General features: G+C 40.8%; 1 protein-coding gene across 2 annotated transcripts in view; it reads left to right on the top strand.

Annotated features, from left to right (window-relative positions):
• The window catches only part of DNER (delta/notch like EGF repeat containing), a 357,056-nt gene that overhangs the window by 182,572 nt on the left and 150,732 nt on the right, over positions 1-23,752 (top strand). For both annotated transcript variants that reach the window (XM_516135.6, XM_009444488.3), the window contains exon 6: positions 18,511-18,664. In XM_516135.6, coding sequence (XP_516135.3) covers positions 18,511-18,664 — 154 coding nt within the window. The remainder of the gene's footprint in view (positions 1-18,510; positions 18,665-23,752) is intronic.

The raw sequence follows: 23,752 nt of genomic DNA, 5'->3' as shown, positions 1-23,752 counted from the left end.
CTAGCATTTTTCTAATGATCAATGATGCTATGTTAATCAGAGTTTTATGAAAAAAATATTATAGGTGCTTTATGTCTTTGGAAAAAAATGAGTTTCCCCAACACAACTGAATTCCAACCATATGCTGTTTGTGCATGAAGCAGATCTGGGTTACAGGGCAAGAAACAATGGTGCACATCACTTTGTTGAGTTGCTTGAGAGCAGCACTCCTGGAAATACTGGGTTGCTTTGCTTTGGATGGAGGTGGCTGATTGAGTTTGCCTGTGCTGCCTTGAATACTGGCCTAGGCTAGGGCAGAGCTGGCATATCTGCTCATTCTCAGGTTATGCTTTGTCTGAGAGTCTTTTAGAAGTTTGGATTGTTTTTAGGGAATGTAAAATAAGGCAAATTCAGAGAAGATGGTACCCTAATATTGCCTCGACCCAAAAGGAAGCCACCACCACTGTGGGAAAAGGGCAGGTCACACCTCACCCCCAGCATCTGTCAGGCTGTCGTGAACGCTCGTATGGGTTTCTTCCTTTAGATTGCTTTTTCCTTGTACTGCAAGAATAATCCCAAGAAACTTGGCCTACACCCACATATCTGTTACTGATCGGTAACAGGGGAATCATTCTGTACTCAATTTTCTTTCACATAATGGGCATTTGAAGGCTAAGATCAGCATTTAATTGTGCCACAGGCATTAGTTCTTTCCAAGTTCACGGCAGAGGAGAGTTTCTAGTTTAATAATATTTCTGTGGTTAAATAGGATATTTCCAAATCAATAAGGGATAGAGAAACTGACTCCAGAAGGGAATGAGAAAGCTCCCCCTGGAATTCGGCAGCTGCTTAGTAATGGACAAACCCAGCAAGGTTGCTACAGGCCCTCTCGGGCCATTGCCGTGAATACAGTCATCTCTCTTCTGTGTGACTGTAGTTCGTTTCCATGCAATTTCTGGGCAGAAAATTTGAGCTGTGGCTCAGTCCTCAGACAGAAGTGGTTGTGTGATATGTGCAATGGGATATCGTTTAGGGCTCAAATGGAGAGAGAAGGGCACAGGAGACTCTAGCATAACAGTCTTCCTGGGAATCTGAAGAGGCCCTGGCAAATGTGGAATGTCCCAGAGTTGCCCACAGTTCAAAGGTCATTAATTATGTAGGACATCAGAGCTGTCATTTATGCATTTTGTTTTTGCACAGTGGCAATATTTTGGCAGGAATCTGGGGGAACATTGAAGTATATGAACAGAATAAGTACCTGTAGCTGCTTATAGCATACCATTTATATATTTCATAAATAATTATGCATGTGTGTTTAGGTTTATATCTATAGAAAAACTTAAAAATTTTTTTTTGCTTTTTCTCTCTTCATTCTATCTCCCTATTATAGTTTAATAAGTGCTTTTTAAACTTCTTTAGTGTGTTTTTCATTTTTCTTTTCTATTAACCTTCTTCATTTTTTTTTTTTAAAGACTTGAGGTCTCACTCTGTCACCCGTGCTGGCATGTAGTGATGTGATTACTGCAGCCCTGACCTCTCAGACTCAACCGATCCTCCCGCCTCAGTCTCCTGAGCAGCTGGGACCACACGGGTATACCAACTTATGCCCAGCTAATTTTTTATTTTTCGTAGAGACAGGGTATCCCTATGTTGCCCAGGCTGGTCTCGAACTTCTGGGCTCAAGGAATTCTTCTGCCTTGGCCTCTCAGAGTGTTGGGATTACAGGCGTGAGCCACTGCACCTGGCCTCTTCTTCATGTCTTTACATGCTTTCTGGTTAGCATTTTACCTTTACCTTTTTTTTCTTGTAATTCTCTGGTCTTAGTTTGGTTTCCTATAGATGTAAGTGCTGGTAAGCAAAGTACTACAGGTGTGAGTAATGGACAGTTGAACAAAATCATACACGTTAGCCAAATTAAGTGCTAATTCCAGAAGTATTAATGTTGAGTTGAAAGTAAAATATTAAAGGGATGAGTTATATATGTCATGAAAGCACCAGCTGAAGTGATGATGAAACAATCTTCCGAGGAAGTGTGGTAGGGGTCTTGGATGGAAAAAGAGCCTTTGGTAAGATGGGTGGCTGAATGGCAAGGGTTGTGGTTCACTTGGAGTTGGAGGAGATCAAGGGTGGGGCTTAACCACAGACAGTGGAAACTTGCAGTATCCGCTCACTTATGATCCAGCTTGAATTATTTTCATTGATTTTTCAGCCGAAGCTCGCTCCTCTATTGTTAGGATTTCTTCACATATGGTAGATTTGGGGATTAAAAAAAAAGATATTATGTTGTGTTATCTAGAATCAAAAGCAGCAGGTAGACTTGCCTTTTGCCTGAAGGGCTTTCTCAGGTTGCTAAAATAAATGAAACTGTGAGAAGTATGGGCTTCTATATTTAGATTAGCATAATATTATTCATCCATTTTCTACCAGAAGAACAATCCATTTTGCAATTTAATCACATATACTCTGTGACATTAGCTTGATTGAAATCCACAGACTGCTAATGAGACGTCAGTCCCACTGCTATGCCCTGGTAGGAAGCATCTCCCACCTGCCACAGCCCCAGGACATGGACATTTTCTTTACTGGAATTATCCAATGGGAACAGAGGCTCTAGGGAATTAAGCGACACAATCTCAGTAAGGGTTGGAATTTAGAAAATTTTTAAATTTTTCTGCAAAGACACTCACATTTTTCAGTTTTGTTTAGAGCAGTAAGAAGCACGGGAAGGCCTTATTTGTGTTTCCTAGTTAGAGAGAGAATTCAAGGGGACAGCAAATATTTATGTGTTCCTGTCCTCAGTCCAGGTGATGTCAGCATGGGCTTCCATATTTGTACAAAATCATCTGATAGAGTAAGAGGCTTCATGGCCCTGTGGAAGCCAGCAGACTTGCGGGTAGAGATCAGAGTTCAATGTCTGACTCCAGCATTTACTGAAATTGCCCTTCTTATTTCCCAAGAGCCTTGGTATCCCTATCAGATCCTGGGGATGATAGAAATATCTATGTCACAGGGCTGTGGTGGGTGGAAGGACTTAGGCTGCACACATCTGTGTAAATGCTGGAAAAATTTCTAATGGAAGTTGAAATAAGATCACAAAAGTGGAAGCACTTTGTAGAGCATTTTCCCAGTAAAAGGTGGCACATGTGATGCGCAAACCACGAAAGAAGCCATCAGTTGCCTCCGTCAACAGTCACCTTCTCATGGTCCTTGTTGCACTTGGCATCCTGACCCTGTTATCCTAGGAAGTTTCTGCCACCACTCATCGTCTTTTGAGTGAGCAGGGACTCTTCTGGCCAACAGAAGGGATTGTAATTAGCTTTAGTGGAAATCACTGGGGCTAGACTCATGTCTAATTTCCCTCTTGGAGTTCTAATCTTGCAGGATAATTGTTGGAAGAAAGTTGATACTTAAATTTCTGAGTTCGAGTCATTAGCACATGCTCCATTCACTGGCATGTAATTTTTTTAAAGACCTGTGTTGTGACAAGTGTTGGTGCAGCTGGCCACAGAAATGTGCCCTTTGCCTCACTTTTTAGCCATTGCTTTGAAGCTCTACTCAGCTAAATGTATTTCAGCTTTGCGGTTAAAATACAAAATTGTTGACATATGTCAATTTTAGCCAGAAATACTCTTGAATGTATAATCATTCCCCATCCCAGAAAGAAAGCTGATACATAGGTCTTCTAAAAAATAGATAAACCATAGTTACCAGCCAGGAGTAATAGTAGGAGAAAATAACTTTAAAAAAAAGTTATTATGAAGTTTTTGCTTCTGAACAAAACATTCTTTTTAAAAAATAGAAGTAACTCAAACATTGATACAATCCAGTTGTCCATGCTGTTGGACAGAAGGCACTGAGGTAAGATTCAAAGCTATCTAGGGTGGTTTCTCAACCCCAAATTTCCTTGAGACACCAGCCTGGCAGGCTGCCTGGATTTCTGTTCTTTGAACTTAATTCCTGTATAATAAAGGCACAGCTTTCTATTTAAATGCAAATGTCCCTAAAATAGTAACACATTAAGGTGTTATCTATTACTAAAACTGGAACAACTCAGCTTAGTTGGGGGTTGGTTTCAGTGAAAGTGAGAATAGTAGATCATTCTGGAAGGCAGGTGCAACTTGTAGGTATGGGTTGTGAGAACAGGGATCTGGGTTTGGGGAGGTAAGAATCGTCAGATATGTGCACATATCTGAATCTCATGTCTGGGTTTCATTTCAGAAACAGGGGAAGCTGGTGGTATTTGAATTATTCTTCTGAGGCAGAGGTTATGCCAAATAAACCAGGCTAAGTTTAGAGGAGCTTTGCAGGCTCTGGAAGAATCCCTCACCCGATGACGTGAACGACCTTGAGCCTCATTCCACAGCAAAAGCCCAGTTATGCAGCTTTCGGAGAGGACAGGCGCTTAGGCCAACTCATAGGATCTTTTTCTTTTTAAAATGAGCCTCTGTAACTAATACTTAGAAAAAAGAATTTGAGCTTGGCTTCCACACCGAAGACCGTAGTAGATGGCAGCCATACTGCAAGGCGATTGGCCTTTGCTGCAGGCTGTGCACGTGAATGAGGACGTGACTTAATGTTTTTTCCAGCATCTAGATGGATCTGTGTTGGCTCAAAGACTTCCACACCCTACAGCGCTGTGACAGACATTTTCACCATCCCCATCATCAGATGGGGACACAGAGGCTCTAGTGCAGAGGTCCCCCATTCTCGGCCACAGACTGGTACCTGCCCATGGCGTTAGGAATCAGGCCGCATTGCAGAAAGTGAGTGGTGAGCGAGCACTACTGCCTGAGCTCTGCCTCCTGTCCGATCAGCGGAGGCATTAGATTCTCATAGGAGCGCAAACCCTGTTGTGAACTGCGCATGCGAAGAATCCAGATTGTGCACCTCTTATGAGGATCTAGCTAATGCCCGATGAGCCGAGGTGGAACAGTTTCATCCCAAAACCACCCCGCTACCCTGTCCAGGGAAAAATTGTCTTCCGCGAAACTGGTCCCTGGTGCCAAAAAGGTTGGGGACTGCTGCTCTAGGGTATTAACCGTGGGTTTCATTTCCTCTGTATAAAGGGCCTGAATTCAATTTCCTAGTCTGGGGATCGTAAATGAGTTAGGAAAGAAACTACAAGCATCATAATGGTTAAAATATGATACGTTAACCAAGGCACTTTTGAGAGGAACATGCGAGCAGTGTTAATGTTCTTAAATTCAAAGTCGTGTGCAGATTTCCTTTCTTGCTCAGAATTGGAGGATTAAATTATCACACAAAAGAAATCGCTTCATGTGAATATTATAGATTAATAAAAATTCAAAAGCAAGAAAGGTTTATTTTGTTTGTGAATTTTTCTAATTCTTTTGCCACTCGAGTTAGATATGTTAAGTTTCTTCCAGAGATTATTAAAATGATTCTTTTTCTAATTAATCTGGAGAAACACATTTATTAGATCTAACCTGCCTTTTGTTCAATATTAAAATAATGAAATCAACAAGCATTTAATAAGATAAGATTTAATTAAGATGAATGATAGGACCTTCCCACCTTTGCTGATGTTATATCAATTTGTGTGGGTCTAGATTCAAATAAAGTAAGAAATAATCCCAGCACTTTGGGAGGCTGAGGCAGATGGATTATCTGAGGTCAGGAGTTTGAGACCAGCCTGGCCAACATGGTGAAACCCCCATCTATACGAAAAATACAAAAAATTAGCCAGGCGTGGTGGCACATGCCTGTAGTCCCAGTTATTCAGGAGGCTGAGGCAGGAGAATTGCTTGAACCTGGCAGGTGGAGGTTGCAGTGAGCTGAGTTCACGCCATTGCACTCCAGCCCGGGCAACAAGAGCAAAACTTTGTCTCAGAAATAATAATAAATAAAAAAAGAAATGCATTGATTAGATCAGAGACTATAGAAATAAAATGCAAAGTGTTTTTCTTTAAATACTGAAGAAAGTTTTTTTTTAGTTAACTTCCATCATATCAAGGATTACATAAAACTCTTGGAATTTAGACTATATCAATATTTAGATTTAAGTGTATATTATTATTTCTATAGGAAAACAATGGGCTGTAAAGCTGGCATTCACTTCCCATTAGGAAGACTACAGTGATTCCTTATGTCAGCTTTATGCAGTGTTCTACTTTTAAAAATTTATTTACAGTCTCTCTCTTTGCATTAGACTTGAGGCTATCCACAAAAATACATAAACCATAAAATAACCTATTAAGAGGAAAGTTGATGTGAAGACTGAGGCAAAGAATTTTAGGTTGACTAGGAAAGTGAAGCTGGGTTAAAGTTATAGATGCACAGAAGAAGGCCCACATCCCGGCTAAAGATGGGCGTTGAGACACACGCATATTTTTTAGCTGCAGCCCGTGATATTATGAACCACACATGTGAAAGAGCCCCATGGGAATGAGGAGAGAGAGTGAAACAAGGATGGAGGAAGGGAGATGAGAGAAGAACCACATATCAGTGTGATGCATGGAGACGGCAGCCTCGTCATTAAAGGGGACGTCCCAAAGGGAGTTCGTCACATCCATCTCCCTGTCTCAGGATCTTGAGTTTCAGATGGTGACAAACGTCTTGAGAACTAAATGGTTCAGTCCCAGAAGGACAAAAGCTGCCACTCAGGATTGACCTAGGCCTGGCCCAGAGCAATCAGAGTGTTTGAAACAGTCAGGGCACTGGAGACTCTCTATAAGGGATCAAGGGCTTCACCGTTTTACCTGGACCAGGTGCAGGTGCAGCTCCTGCCTGGTGTCCACAGCTGTTTGAGCATTTGATTCTTCCCTATCTCCAAGATTTGTGAAGGGCTGGGTAATCTTAATGGAAAAAAAGAGACTGGGGGATGGGGTTTGGGGATCTTACCCCAGCCCAATTTCTAATCTCTGCATACAGCCTGGTTCATGAATCTAGCCTGTGATTTGATTTGATTTCATTGCTTCACTGATGCAGGAACTGGGAAGGAGGACCAGTCAACCATCCTGGGTCATGAATACAGTAATTGTATTCATGTCTGCACTGACTCCTTTGTTACTGGATAGGTGTTTTTGAATATCAGTTGTGTCATTTTAGAGCTTTCAACAGTTAAATTTTAAAAACATAACAAATAATAGCATCTTTGGGTTACAGCACATCTCCTTTTATTTTCTCCTATTACGGAAGTGAGGCCTAACAGGAGACAATGTAATAAATAATATAAATTACTTGCCCATGGTCAAAAAGGGAGAAGACCCAGGAACAGGATCTCAGCAAGCAAGGTCGTGTTTTCCCTGGCTATGCTACTTTGTCATCTCTGCTTCATGTTCTTCTAATGTAAAGAGCAGGTCCTGCCATCAGACTAGCTGGATTCAGATGTCAGCTTTTCAATTTATGAGCTGGCAGACCTTGGTCAATTTGCTCACCCTCTCTGTGCCTCAGTTACCTCAAATATAAAATTAGAATAACAATAACAGCCACCTCAGAGGTAGCTATGAGGATAACTGCATTTTGCAAAGCCTTTAGTACAATGCCTGGCATTTATTGAGGGCCTGATAAATATTCACAGTGAAGATGATCATGATGATGAGAATGACACAGACTTTTTCTCTAACTAGATTGTCAGTTCTTGGAGCTCATGAACTATGTTTCATGCATCTGCACATGCAATGCTAACCTCTTCAGACAGCAATTGTTCAAGGAATATTGTGCACCCTCTAGGATAAGAGGGTGAATACAGTAAGCATCAGATATCTGTGAAGGACTAAAAGCAGCATTTGAGGAAGGCTGTTCTGAAGATAGTTGGAGGAAGAAGCAGAAAGGGGAAAGGGAAATAGTATGGTTTGAATTCTGTCCTCCTGCCCCCCAAATTTGTATGTTGAAGTCATAACCTCCGGTACTAAGAGTGTGACTGTATTTAGGTAGGCTCTTTAAAGAGGTAAAGTGAAATGAGGTCACTTTAAAGAGGTAAAGTGAAATATGGGTGGGTCCTCATCCAATAAGAAAGGACATTGGGACATAGACAAACTCAGAGTAAAGACTGTGTGAAGACACAGGGAGGAGATGGCCACGGGCAAACCAAGGAGAGAGGCCTCAGGAGAAACCAGCTCTGCCGACACTGTCGTCTCAGGCTGTGTAACCTCCAGAGCGATGAGAAAGAAACTTGTGTTGTTTAAGCCACCTACTCTGTGATACTTCGTTACGGCAGCCCTAGCAAATGAATACAGAAAGAGTAGGAAAGAAACCCACGATGGGGTTGTTAGCATTCTGGAGTGGCATGAGATCTCTGGGACCAGGACAGCAGCAGAGAGGATTTGTGCCCTACATGGGGCTGGAACCCAGGGCTACCAGACCTAAGAGTGGATGAGGCCTTAGGGGGTCACCCCCTTCCCATTCCCACTCAGTGCATCATGCTCCCCTCATCACCTTTCTCAGGATATTGTCTGAGTCCTGTCCCTCCTACCTTGCATCTCTGAATGTCTTAAATTGTAAGAAGGTCTTTACAATGAGACTCAATCTGAGCCCCTCTGCCTCTGACTAGCTGTGTGACCTTGAGCAAGCCACTTAAATTCTCTGATTTGTTTCCTCATTGGTAACATGGAAAAATCACACTTATTTTGGAAGGCTGTTGGGAGGATTAAATGAAAGAAGCCTCCCATGATACCTGGCACATGGCAGGGCTTCCTTCAGGAGATGATAGCTTTGTCCTCTGTTCCGTCCCCATCGGCTTTCCATCTTTAGGAAGAGTCACCACTGCTTCACTGATTTATCATTTTTGCTCCCATCCGAGGTAACTTGAAGATGCTGGGCAGGTTTTCTATTCCGTAACCCGCCCTTCTCATTAGTAATTTATACATAAAAATTTTCATTTCTTAAAGTATTTTTTTCCATTTTCTTGTGACATAACACAGGAAATAACTAGAGGGCTAAATGGAATTTTAAAATAAGAAAGTAGAATGGTATGTTGTCTACTTGTGGGAACAGGCTCTTTTTTCAGGGAAATTCAATCAAAGATGAATTTACAGTGACATTCATTTTCTTTAAAGTCAAACTTTACTTTTGTTAATGGATTAGAACGTTGCGGCAAATAAATACACAGATGTGAGTGAATTGAAGATCAAGACTGATTACATGTAAATTGTATGCCTAATTATAACCACTCTAAGAGTGCTGAGAACACATGAGTTGCCAGTATATGGCTGGAAGCTGCTTTTGAACATCTCCATTCTGCCAACCCACGTATCTAGTTTTAGGAAGAAAGACTTCTACAGCATTTCCTAAAAGACATTTACTTTCTTCTCCCCTGGGTAGTAAAGTAAACCTCAATGTCCTTGGAAGGAAAGAGCAGGACTCTCATTATTGCTACTATTATTTAAAATTTAACATTTAAGCCGAAGGAATGAATTCCATGAATTCATGAATGTCAAGTCCTGAATTTAATGCTGAGATGATCTGCATGTTTCTACGCTTGTCTTTTTTTTAATAATAAGCTACAACATTTGCAATTACTGAACCCGAATAAAAGAATGATAGTATATCTAAGAATGATGGGGAGATAAAATTATGAGCTATAAGTGATATGAACATGTTAAGTTACATGTGTAATGAATAATAGAACAATAAGACCCAGCCAAAAGACAAGAATTTAAAACATGTAATTCATAGTTTTTCTTTGAGCACTGTGTTCCCCCAGAGAGCAACAGTTTGTCTCTGTGGCTAGGTTCCATGTGTTCTTGTGTGGTCTGGTTCAGGAAAAGGCATTTATAGTCATTTTTACATTATACATGGAATTCTCAGGTAGTCTCTTAAATTTTACATCCACATAGTCCTTTTTGCTTCTTGAAATACTAAATCTGGGTTTAGTAGGAGGCTAAACTCTACATGGCTAAAAGGGGATGCTGAACTGGTTTTCTGACCCTTTAGTCATAGCTCACCTATGCTTAATCAAATCAAAATGTGTGCAATGGTTACTGTTTTGTATCTGGATTTTAGTGTCTGTCACCTATGTAATTTCAGACCTAAATGACTGTCCTGTCTGGTTCCCACAGCCTAGGAGCTGGGTTAATAGATCCTTGGCTGAGGGTTAGCAGGACAAGGTTTCCGTGACCTCTGTCTGCACAGATTCAGGCTCAGTGCATTTGGGGTGATGGTCAGTTCTCGCTAGACCCCGACCAATGCTGTGTCGTTACATGAGTCGGCCAGGACACACTGTCTTCCTCCCACTGATGGCTGCTTAGGGCAACATAAGCTGTCGGTGAAAGTGGCTGCAGAAAGCCCTTACTCCTGGAATCTTTACGGACAGGCTCCTGGAACTCCTCCATTAACTAGGAGCAAAATGATTCCAGAGCTTTCCAATGTTAGGAAACCAACTCAACTTGATGCTGCCAGTATGTGGGGAACTGGTTTAGAGAAGTCTTCAGACTTTTTATTCATAGGCTCTGTAAGCAGGAATTCCTCTGCTTCCGCCAAGGCTGGGGCTGGGCGTGCCCTAGTCATGACCCCAGTACACTGGGGAAGCCGAGAGGCAGCCAGACCCTCCCTTGGCATAGGAATGGCTGAGCCTTTTCTTCAAGCTGACGGGGTTGTTTGGAGGGAAATATGCTCTATTATGTGATTTATGTTGTCCACAAGGAGAAAACATGTTAGTTCCTTAGGGCGAGCAGAGCTTTTCCTGGCACTTGGATATGAAATAAATCTCTGGAGTGGGACTTCATATGTGGGGACTCAGTCACATGCTCACAGTGTTCTCCACAGCAGTCCTGCAGCAGATGCAATGGCAGATTCCATGGGGAAGAGCCAGATGTGGGATGCTCAAATGGAATTCCAGTGTTTCCGAGTTTTAGCTTTCCTTTCTTGGTACTTAGCCAGATTCTTAAAATTAAAAAAATTTTTTTGTTTTATTATGGAAAATTTCAAACATATATAAACATAGAGTAACTGGCAGACCACCATGCCTGTGTCACCTAGTTTCAACCATTATCAACTCGTTAGCCAGAGTTTTGACCTAGCAGATGTTTGGACATTTAACTATGAATAACCCAGATGTAGTTTGGAATTAGGCTGGCTCACAATGGAAATCAAAATTGGCCTGGGAGGTCCTTTGGCAAGGAGTGGCTTGAATCATCTCCATTTCGTTTTCAGAGTTAGGGGCCTGTTAGTCGCCTCTTGGCTTGGGACTGTCCTCCTAATCCTGGTTCCAGTTATCTCAGTTTGTATAAACATGTGCTCAAAGAATGACTCTGATACTCTTACAGCCAAACCCAGGACATCAGAGATAGACAAGGAAGAAGGAGGAGAAGATCCTGTGCCTGTGCAGAACTCTCCCGCAAGACTACTGCTAAGCAGCCTATTATGATGTCAGTTTATTTCAGTGAACACCTAAGCATCTATTATGTCTGAGTAACTAGAGTCTTAGACATCAAGGACTTCCAATTCTGGCGAAGAATTGCCTGAAGTTCCTAAGTCTGTTCAGGAGCAATTAGGCGCTTTATGTATACCTCTTATAAGAGGTACTTTCAGCCACCAGATAGGATAGTTTTTACTCTATCCTGACACCTTATTTGAATAAATTCAGTAGTAGTCTCAGATTACAGGAACTTACAATCAGTGAACCAAAGGGATAGTCACTAATGCAGAGCTGATGAAGGCAGCCTGACAGCAAGGGAGGAAGTAGAAAAACCACAGAAATCTGGAGTGAGAACTAAAATGCCACCATTGCCGGGGTTATTTGAGAGTTGTCAACTCATTAGCCAGAGTTTTGACCTAGCAGATGCCCTTAAGGGTGAAGGGCCTCCCCACACGCATCTTCTGAACCCGAGGCCATCACAGTAACGAGGGGACTGTATGCCGCTGTGAATGACAAAGGATTTGGAATTAGACAATGTGAGTTCAAGCCTTGACCTTCTGCTTGCCAGCTGGGACACCTGACATAATTTTCCTGACCTCTTTTTTGAGTCTGTTCTCAATTCTTAAGATGGATCAGGTAATAACCACCTGACAGACATGGTGAAGGTTAATGCAATAATTTCACTGAAGCAAGCTTTATAAACAATGAAATTCAATGTCTAGTCAGTTGGGCATTTTATGTTGATACTGATGTCACTGGGATATCAAAAAAAGACAAGTATATTTTCTGTATATGTTCTTTAAGGGAGAAAGTAAAATAGAATTATAAGTTCTGATCCATAAAGCAAGAAATATAGCTGCTGAGAAGACTTATCTCACTGGAATGATTTGTTCACCAACACATAGGCGTCACTGAGAGAGGTAAAATGACAGAGAATAAGATTGAAAAGGTGGGTTGGGGCCAGACTGTCAAGGGCCTTGAGTGCTGTGTTAGGGGTTTAGATTTATTCATGATATTTGGCTCTGTATTACATAAAGTATTGAAATAGAAAAATATCAAAAAAGTCAGAATCAGGGAATATATAAATTAGAAGGCATTGTCCAAGTTAGAAAGGAGAAATAGGTAGTCGTAGAGCCCTATGTAGTTGTTAAAGCTAAACTTCAACTAGACCCTGAGCTTACAGCAGCCCAAATCAAAAATAAAAAAAAAAAAAGAGTAATCGCATGATTTGCATCGTTCTTGAGAATGAAACATGAGTTCTAAAGACTAGCAAAACTGTGGCACTTAAATGAGTGAATTTTCTTGGGTAAGAGTTCGTAAATGGTGCACGAGGTGATATATGGTATATAACGTTCTCAACAATATCCTCATAGTGGATGTCATATTAGGTTTAATAGGCATGTTTCTTATAGGGCTCTTCAATATTTAATTGAGAGTGTAAGGTGAAATAACAGCTCAGTGAAAGCAGTTCTGCCAAAGGAACAAGAGAATACGGTCCAAGATTCAGTTTTCTGATGGTTGGACTCGATTTAGGTGTAAAAAGCTTGACTGTGTGGAGGAAGGGTTGAATTCTACATATGTGCAATTCTTCAAAGACATTGGTCTTCCCAACTAGACTTTGATTGAGATAAAAGCCTATTTACACCCCACTGTCACTCTCTGTCTCCTCGTATCAATTTACACTTCTTTATAGCACTTACACAATGTGACAGGAAACTATATATTTGTTGTCCCTCTAGGATGTTATCTGACATAGAACATGTCCTTTTCTTCCACTAGAATGGGGACTGTGTCCTTTCGACCTTCACCACATCTCTAGTATTCACAATATTGCTCGACACATGGCAGTGTTCAAAAAACGTGTGTTGAATGAATGGAATTAATGAATACATGTTGGACAATATCCAGTTTAGGTTAAATTATCCAGTAATAGCCAGTTATTTTATAATGCTGAGTAAAGATACCTCTCATACTGGAAGATCACCTAAGATGGTAGGACTGACATCATCATGTGAAAATGGAAGACTCAAACATAATTTCCCCGAATAAATAACCATCCAGCTTCTGCTTTGAGATGGCTGTGGGATTACTTACGTTCAGGGTCTGGGTGTTATCTGAATAAAACAAACTATTGTAATGAAACAAGGTAATTTAACGTAGAGCAACATTACTATGTGCAATGCATTTTCGGGTCTTTTCTGGCGCAAGAACTATCTTTTCCAAAATTTTACACCAAGCCAGGGTTCTTACAGTAGCCTGTAAAGCCTATATCAGGGTTTCTCAAGCTCAGCACCACTGACATTTGGGACTGGATAGTTTCTTGCTGTGGGACCTGCCGTGTTCGTTGTAAGGTGTTTAGCAGCATCCTTGAACTCTATCCGCCAGAGGCTAGTAGCAAGCCCTCAGCTGTGACAACCAAAAAGTATGTCCAGACATTTCCAAATGTCTTCTGGGAGGTAATATGGTCCCTATGTGAAAACCGCCATCCCACGGGATTTGACGGCACGCCCAGTGACCTCTCACGTTACACTGTTCTCTCTGTTATTCGCTATACTCTAGCGACACTGGTTTCTGGATCTTTCCTGAACATGTGAGGCATGGTCCACCTTGAAGTCTTTGTACTGGCTGTTCCCCTCATCTGGAATAGCTTTCCTCGGATGCCTCCATGGCCACTCTGCACCTCCAGCAAGTCCTGGCCCTTTTTTCACTTTCTCAGTACATCCTGTTTTAAATTGTGTTCTTCATAACAGCCCTTCCACTTCTATTCCCTGTCTCTGTTTTTCCCCGTGCCATTTATAGCTTAATTTACTATGCCACTTTCTCATTCATTTTATTCATTGTCAGTCAACCCTACTAGAATATAAACCCCAGGAGAGGGTCTTGTTCACTTCTGTGACCCTCAGCTCCTAGAACAGTGCCTGGCACATAGTATATGCTTAATACACATTGGTTGAAAGGACAAATAAGTGAATGCATGTGTGATTTTTTTTCTAACCTAGAAGTTTCCTTTTATTAATTTTTTTTCTTTTTTTTTTTTTTGAGACGGAGTCTCACTCTGTCACCAGGCTGGAGTGCAGGGGCGCGATCTCGGCCCACTGCATCCTCCGCCTCTTGGGTTCAAGCGATTCTCCTGCCTCAGCCTCCTGAGTAGCTGGGACTACAGGCACGTGCCACCACGCCCAGCTAATTTTTTTTTTGTATTTTTAGTAGAGACGGGGTTTCACCATGTTGGCCAAGATGGTCTCGATCTCTTGACCTTGTGATCCGCCCACCTCGGCCTCCCAAAATGCTGGGATTACGGGGGTGAGCCACCGTGCCCAGCCTTTCTTTTCTTTTCTTTTCTTTTTTTTTTTTTTGTTTTTTTTAGAGACAGTGTCCCATTTTGTTACCCAGGCTAGAGTGCAGTGGCATGATCATAGCTCACTGCAACCTCGAACTCCTGGGTCATGCAGTCATCTTCCCTCAGCTTCCCCAATAGCTGGCACTACGTCTTCCCACAGCTGACTGACTGAGAAAGTTTCATTAATGTACAAATGGCATATTTGACTTCAAGCTGTTGAGGAAAATTGAGATTCTTTATTGGGTTTTTAAATTAATCTCTGAGGGTCACTGTTCATTTTACTTGAAAAGTACATTTCCATGTGCTTATACAATACTTTTACAAGGAAGTATCTTTCTGTAATTTAACTAAGCTGCTAATTTTAAGTACGTTTATTTTGTCCCTGATGCTGGTGGAGTTAATTGGAGTTAGATTAGTGATTAGTGATATCACAGGCAATGAGTTAAACTTCAGTGGTCAAACATGGTTTTTCACAAAAGATGTGCGAACGTAGTTTCCTATAATAAACATTCATGATCTCTTACAAGTCAGCAGTCTTAAAACTATCAAAACAAACTTTTTAATATTATAGGAAAGCTCTTTGTTCTTAGAAAATAGACAGGGAGTAATCTAACTTTATAGATGATATGATAGAGAATATACAAATATTTAACTAAACTTTATGGTCATGAATATGTTAAACATTTGTTAACCTCCTTCCTCATCTCTCAATGAAAATTTAAGAATCAATTTTCTATTCTACTTTATCAAAAGCAATTGTTTCAACAGTTTCTTCAGGTTTCTTTCAAGGTTCCTGCTTGCAATAAAGCAAAACAAAATGGATGGCTTCTGTTTTATCTCTAAATTCAATCAAAGCTAACTTGAAGAGGCTGGGTGCGGTGGCTCACGCCTGTAATCCCAGCACTTTGGGAGGCCGAGGCGGGAGGATCACCCTGAGGTCAGGAGTTCAAGACCAGCTTGCTAACACGGTGAAACCCTGTCTCTACTAAAAATATAAAAAATTAGCCAGCCATGGTGGCAGGAGCCTGTAATCCCAGCTACTCGGGAGGCTGAGGCATGAGAATCGCTTGCACCCAGGAGGTAGAGATTGCAGTGAGCTGAGATCGTGCCACTGCACTCCAGCCTGGGTGACAGAGTGAGACTGTCTCAAAAAAAATAAATAAATAAATAAATAAAGCTAACTTGAAGATATTTGATTTGGGGCTCTCAATAATTTATTTCCATAAGCAGCATATTTTCCATGGAATGCACTAGATGAATTACATGCTAAATGTATCCGTCAAATAACCAAGCAAATTTATCTGCAATATGGAATGTCTGGATACAAACCAAGTAAATTTTAGAAGACAGCTGCCAAGACCAATGACATATAGTAATTTATCATGATTTGGAGGCCTGCTTTGGGATTGTATGCACTGGGCGTGCACAGCATTTACATTTCAAAGGTGGCCACAAATCTTCCAATGCACAGAGAGCTCCAAACAGGACTCATGCACATATCAGATGTGTACTCTGTTATGCATTTGAGCAAGGACAAAATTGTCCTTAGAAGACAATTCTAAAAAAAGGAGTTTCCTGTTTTAAAAAAATACCTTTCTGACAGCTTCTCTTAGCTTCCAGCTACGAATACAAAAGGAAAAAACTCAAAACATGATGAAAAAACAGATAGATCCTCATTTTATTGCTAGAATGAAGAGGGAATTTCCATTTACCACAAAGAAGTGAGAGGTGATAGAAACAGAAGGCAGAAAATATAGCTCCAGCTTAAGAAGAAAGGATTTTTTTAAAAAAAATTATAATTGTTTTAGCTTCTAAGATATCATTGAAGAATGTATTATTAAACTAAAGGAGACTTGATTATGCAGATTACAAGGACCTGTTGTATTCCCTTAGCAAAAAACCGTATTCTGTTAACAGAAGAAAGACACCCATATACAATTTGGCAGTTTGGTCGAGCTAAATGTCATATCCTATTGTCTGGCCTCTTAGTTGGTTTGTGAGGGGTCTGCACACTTCTTGTTCAGTCAGTTGTTGTGCGGCGCATCCTCCTATGCAGTGTAAAACATGATCTCATGTGCAAGGGACAGCTTTTTCTTAGAAAAGAAATCTGTTGGGGAAAGAGGGTGGAGGGAGAGTGAAATGGAAGGCACTAGAAGTATGACTACTAATAGAAGCCAGCCATATTAAAACCATTTTGTATAATGACTTAAGTGGATGTTCCTTCCAGGAGCATAAGGTTGAATCAGTACTAGGAAATCTGGATATTGAATTCATGTCATAATAGGTCACAGATGAAAACAATAGATGATTCCTGTAGGAGCTAAAATGGCATTTGATAAAATTTCACAGTCATTCCAATAATCTGCTTAGTGGTAAATTCTACAAACATCCCTTTGAGGCCAAAATTATTCCGGAAGAGCTGCCAATGTAACCTTGAGAACTGGAGAAGAAAAGATGACATTATTACTATTTGCAATTGTTATGGACTTATTATTATTATCTTGTTTCGTGTCATGTAGAAAGCCTGGAAATCAACTAAAAACTCTGACGTGTACTAAAAGCTCAGTGTGATAACTGGAAACAAAACCCTAGTATTTTATTCCTGTATAATAATTACTAGCAAGTATCATTGGTATTAACAAGAATAGGATGAAGAAGATATTTCATTATCAATAGCTACAAAAACATAAATATTCAGGAGTAAATTTATCAAGAAATGTGCAGGAATTATGAAACTTGATTGAGAGACAAAAATGTACTAAAGAGAAGAATGGATAACCCTTTTCTCTTCGAGGGGAAGGCAGGCAGTGGGTTGTACTTACGGGGGTACTGGGTGGAGATCCTGAGTTGACAGTGCTTGGAGAAGAGGAGAGAGTCTCTTTCTAAGATTAGCAGCGGGAGGCTGAGGCCAGGGAGAGGGAGGGAGGGTGAGGGGATAATGGCTGGGGAATGGTAGAGATTGAACATCTGCCCCATGTGCCAGGCTTGGAGATGAGCTGGGCAAGGGGCTTTTGTCTGTTTTGTTTAGATTTTCTTAAGTAGTAAGATCTGTTAATGTCATTCTCCTTTGCCTCTCCTCCTCTCTTCCTCATAAAAATCTTCTGTAATGATCTATATTGCTTTGTGTAGGCTTTGGGGACAGATTTGTGGTTTATTTCAGACATGCCCGTACCCCTAGGCTGGCATTAAGAAGGGGACAGAAACCCAGTTTTGTTTGTATTTTGCAGCTATCTCAGAAATGAAGCTTCAAGTCAAATTCCATTCTCTGTGTCTGAGTTACGGTCTTTTACTAAGATAATGTTAATATCATAAGCGATACAAAATGGTTACTTGAATTATACTCCTTTTGTTTTCTCTTGCACTCAGGTAATCTGCATGGCTGTACATTGAGGCCAGTTGAAGGAGTGATTCAGTGCATTTTCTCAGTGTTCTGAAAGGACGGTCTGGGTTGGACATTTGATGACATTTTTGTTGCAAGTGCTATCTCTGTTGAAGGTTTTAGTTGGTTGGAGTGACATCTAGTTTAATGGCAGTAGCATTAAACTATCTGCTCTAGCAAAATTGCCATTTCCATGTCTGGCCAGCAAAACTTCAATTTTAGCTTAAAACAAGTTCATTTCATTTCTACTTTAGGAAGATTGAAAATGACGGGGATAAATATGAACAAAGAATAGAAAAATATGTTTGAGATTAGACTGTAAAGAAACATGCTATTTGTCTTAAAGCGATGATTTCAACTAGATTATGACATAAGTGATTTGATTAAATTGCTGATTATAAAACGGAAGGGGTTCTTTCAAACTTTGAGTCTCACAGCCAAAGCACACTGTTGAGAGGTGCCAGGTAATAGACACTGTGTTTTTTTGTGTTTTAGGCAACTTTTTCCTGTACCTGTGAGGAGCAGTACGTGGGTACTTTCTGTGAAGAATACGATGCTTGCCAGAGGAAACCTTGCCAAAACAACGCGAGCTGTATTGATGCAAATGAAAAGCAAGATGGGAGCAATTTCACCTGTGTTTGCCTTCCCGGTACGATACATACTCATGGTTCAGTTATTAGGTATATGTCTGTACAGCGTGCACCTCTTTTTTTTTTATTTACATAGTTTTTTTGGAGAACAGGTGGTACTTGGTTACATGAGTAAGTTCTTTTTGGTGATTTGTGAGGTTTTGGTGCACTCATCAACCAAGTAGTATACACTGAACCCAATTTGTGATCTTTATTCCTCATCCCCTTGTCACCCTTCTCCCTGAGTCCCCAAAGTTCATTGTGTCATTCATATACCTTTGCATTCTCATAGTTTAGCTCCCATTTATGAGTGAGAACATATGATGTTTGGTTTTCCATTCCTGAGTTACTTCACTTAGAGTGATAGTATCCAGTCCCATCCAGGTTGCTGTGAATGCCATTAATTAATTTTTTTTTTTTTGAGACAGTCTCACTCTTTCCCAGTCTGGAGTGCAATGGTGTGATCTCGGCTCACTGCAACCTCTGCCTCCTGGGCTCCAGTGATTCTCCTTCCTCAGCCTCCCAAGTAGCTGGGATTATAGGCATGCACCCCCATACCCAGCTAATTTTTGTGTTTTTAGTAGAGATGGGGTTTCATCATGTTGGCTAGGCTGGTCTTGAACTTCTGACCTCAGGTGATCCACCTGCCTCCACCTCCCAAAATGCTGGGATTACAGGCATAAGACACTTTGCCCAGCCTAATTCATTCCTTCTTATGGCTGAGTAGTATTCCATTGTATATATATACCACAGTTTCTTTATCCACTCGTTGATTGATGGGCATTTGAGCTGGTTCCATATTTTCAGCATACACTTCTTAGTCAAGCATGGTTAAACAATGCTGTGCCCAGCTGTTGAACAAGGCAGCTTCAAGATCTCATTTGATGCTATCAATCTATGCTTTATGTAATCAAGGAATGGAAGAAGAAAGTTCACATGGGGCTACACAATATGTCTCTTGGCTTTCTGACATTAGAATGCTTCTGTTTCAGCATTACCCCATTTTTGTTCAGGGAAAATAATATTCTCAGCCCAATAGAGGCTTGGATATTTTAAAAACAATTCCACAAGTATGTACTGAGTGTGGGCTGGCACTGTGCAGGGTGATTATATTAAGTAACTGAAGAAAAACCCAGGATAAACCACAAAAGCCACCTAATCTTCTTGTTTATATTAATTTCCTTTTGTTCTTGTATGTTCATTAGTTCAAGTTCCTGCTACCTTGCTCTCCACAATGGGAAGTTTTTAACATTTCTTGGTTAGTGTGGTGTGTTCTTGGGTGTTACATGAGACTTGGAAATCCTCAGAGCACATTGAGGGCCTCTAGGGAGAGTGCAGTGGACAGTGTTGCTGTAGACTTCATGCTCTGACAATCATCTTAATTGACTTACTGCTCAGCCAACTTGATTACAAACCCTTCAGGAGCAGGAATGGCATTTTACCAGGGAATGTTTTGACACAGCTATTTTGATGCATCTTAAAAGCAAACACCAAGTTGTTCTTATTTTGTTATAAAATAATGTGCAAAACTGACATCATCTTTTCTCTTTCCATCCCATTCTCTTGCCAGCTTCTGCCACTGGGTGGGGATTCAGGATAAGGTAGGAGTTGGGGGTGAAAAAGGGATGGAATGAAGTGGGCATGGGGGTTATGAAGTACTCATTGTAAGAAACAAGAGTCAGCAAAGCAGAAATTTATAAAAGTGAAATTCATTTACTTATCTATTCCCACCTAAACTTTATCAAATCATAGGGATAGGTTAATATTTAGTATATTCTTTCATTGCGTGTGTGTATGTGTGTGTATATGTGTGTGTGTCTGTGTGTAGGTCAGAGTGTGTGTATTTCTCTTGCAGGCCAGATGATTAAGTATTTTTCTACATGTTTTTAAAAAGTGATATGATACATATTGTTCTATAACTTGCCTTTTTTCAGTATGCATTTGGCAGTGGATCACAGACATCATACCAAGTCAGTTTATATGGAGTGACCTCATTCATTTGAACAGTTACATGGTGTCCCCAGATTTTTATCTCCAGGTGAGGCTCCCCTCCAGACCTACTTACTTGACAGCCTACATGGCATCTCCATTTAGGTGTCCCAGGACAACCTAAGCTCAGTCATCTCCAAACTGAACTCATCGTGTTCCCAGCCCAACACAGCTCGTCTTCCAGCGTTCCATCCATTTCTAGAAGCCAGACATCTACAAGTCATTCTAGGTGCCTCCCTCTCCCTCTCTCTTCGTATTTTTTCCACCTCTGATGCTCTCCATTTTACCACCTAGAGAATTCTCAAATCCTCCACCCTCTGTAGCCCCACTGCCAACACCTTCAGGCTAGTGGCCTTTGCCCCTTGCCTGTGCTGCTGAGATGGCCTCCTGCTGTTCCTCCAACAATTCTTGACCCTGCTGCACACTAGAGCCAGGGTTCTCATGTCAAAGTGGGCATCGGCCTTTGCCTCATCCATGCCCGGACCCTCCATTCTCCACGTGGCTGTAGGGCATCCCTTCGCAGTGAGATTCTGATGTAGTTGCTTTTCTGCTTAAACTTCTTCTTCACATTGCTCTTTGAACAGAGATTGAAATCCTTGGCCTCATTCTGCACCAGGGTATGTCTTTTGCCTGCTTTTCCAGCCCTATCTCACCCCCATGTCTCCCTTGCCCTGGTTTCAGCCACCTTGACCTTTTACCTCTGTAATAGCTTGATCTCTCATCTGCCACAGGATCCACCCTCTCAACCTTGTGCTTGGACAATACTTCCTCCCTGTCTCCCTTTTGCTTGGGTAACTACTCCCAGATCTCTGTTGTTTCAGGCCTCTATTAAATGTCCCTTTTCTCAGGAAGTCTTGACTGAAGGCTTCAAGATAAGTCTCTCTCCATTTTTCTCTTCTATAACCCTGTGTTCCTTACTTCACAGTACTGTCTGTTTTCAGCATACATTTGTGTGTGTGACTCTTTGATTACTACCTGTCATCCCTTTTTTATTTTATATTTTATTTTATTTTGAGACAGAGTCTTGCTCTTGTTGCCCGGGCTGGAATGCAGTGGCATGATCTCGGCTCACTGCAACCTCTGTCTTCCAGGTTCAAGCGATTCTCCTGCTTCAGCCCTCCTAAGTAGCAGGGATTACAGGCACCCACTACCATGCCCGGGTAATTTTTGTACTTTTAGTAGAGACAGGGTTTCACCATAATGGCCAGGCTGGTCTCAAACTCCTGACCTCAGGTGATCTACCCACCTCAGCCTCCCAAAGTCCTGGAATTACAGGTGTGAGCCACTGCGCCTGGCCTGTCTTCCCTTTTTAAAAGGATTGTTAAGCCACATGAGGGCAGGGCCTGGATCAGTTTTGTTCATGATTGTATTCCACAGTGTCTGACAAATTGTGGACACTCAGTCAATGTGTTGATGAGATGAATTAATGAAAGAGTATAAATGTAGACAGATATTTTAAGCTATTCCTCTATTGATGAATCTTTTAGATGGTTGCAATATCTCTTTTGGAAATAATGTTAAATAAAGATCCTTTTACAAATAGTCTCTATCAGAGCTGGCTGGTGGAGGTTTTCGATATATTTGGACTGACATGATTTCAGTTTGATATTTTTTATCTAGGTTTGTTCTCAAAGGGGATTCATCTTTTTTTAAAGGATTTTATGTGCACAGAATTGAATTGATGATAACACTCGGTTTGTGGCACTCTCCGATCTTGTTCACGCATAGCCTATTTTTACATATTTACTAAGCACCAGTGAAACCACCACCAAAAACAGAAGTTGTTTCTGACAACTAACCTTATAGGCTCCTCCTTTGTTCATCCCTTCACCTCTCCTTTCTCTCCAGAGATAACAGATAACAACTACCCTGAATCTTGAGTTGATCAGTTCTTTGTTTGCTTTTTCTTTTCTTTTCTTTTCTTTTCTTTTTTTTTTTTTGAGATGGAGTCTCATTCTGTCACCCAGGCTGGAGTGCAGTGGTGCGATCTCAGCTCACTGCAAGCTCCACCTCCCAGGTTCACGCCATTCTCCTGCCTCAGCCTCCCAAGTAGCTGGGACTACAGGTGCCTGCCACCACGCCCGGCTAATTTTTTGTATTTTTAGTAGAGACAGGGTTTCACCATATTAGCCAGGATGGTCTCGATCTCCTGACCTCGTGATCCGCCCGCCTCGGCCTCCCAAAGTGCTGGGATTACAGGCGTGAGCCACCGCGCCCAGCCTGTTTTCCTTTTTAATCATTTTAATATTTACATGTTTTTATAGAAACATTTATTTTTAATTCTTTTAAAGTTTATAAAAATGGTATCATGCATGATTCATGTTATGGTATCATGCATGCAATTCTCTGGCACTTACTTTTTCACTTAATACTGTTATTACTAAGACATCCATAGTGTTGGAGTTCTTGACTGCCATATAAAATTCCATTCTATGAACAGGGACAGATATGCATTCTTGTATGTCTTCTGTTGTGTATGTGCTGGAGGTTTTTAAGGTATATACCTAGAAGTAAAATTGTGAAACATAAAATATGTAATTGACCAATTATAGGAGGTCATATCAAACTGTTTTTCCCAAGTGTTGCACTAATATCTACTCACATGTGCAGTATACAAGTGAGTTTGTAGACTCACATCTTCTTCAGCATTTGGTAGTGTCAGAGTTCTTAATGTCTGCCCACTGGATAGGTATAAAAAGGAGTCTCATTATGGCCTCTGTAGTCTGCTGAACACTAATCATGCTGAACTCCTCTTCATATGTTTATTTGCCATTATCTGTGTGTGTGTGCACACTCTTCTTGTTGATTTGTTAGAATTCTGTTTGATACTAATAATTTGTTATACAAATTGTAAATATGTTCTTCAAGTTTGTAACTTGTCATTTGACTTCAAGGGCTCTTTTGAGGAATAGACATTATATTTCTCAAACTTTACTTTTCTGGTTAATACATTTATGTCCAATTTAAGAAAATGTTTCCCTGCATGAAGATCTAAAGGATATTAACCTTATTTTCCACTAAACATTTAAAAATTTTGTTTTATACCAAAGTCTTTAATCAATATGAATTTGATTTACATATATATAGTATGAAATAGAGATCCAATTTCCTATTTTATA

The sequence above is a fragment of the Pan troglodytes genome, chromosome 13, assembly GCF_028858775.2.
Source record: "Pan troglodytes isolate AG18354 chromosome 13, NHGRI_mPanTro3-v2.0_pri, whole genome shotgun sequence".
In the NCBI taxonomy this organism is placed as follows: domain Eukaryota; kingdom Metazoa; phylum Chordata; class Mammalia; order Primates; family Hominidae; genus Pan; species Pan troglodytes.
This window is presented reverse-complemented; position numbering and strand designations above follow the sequence as displayed.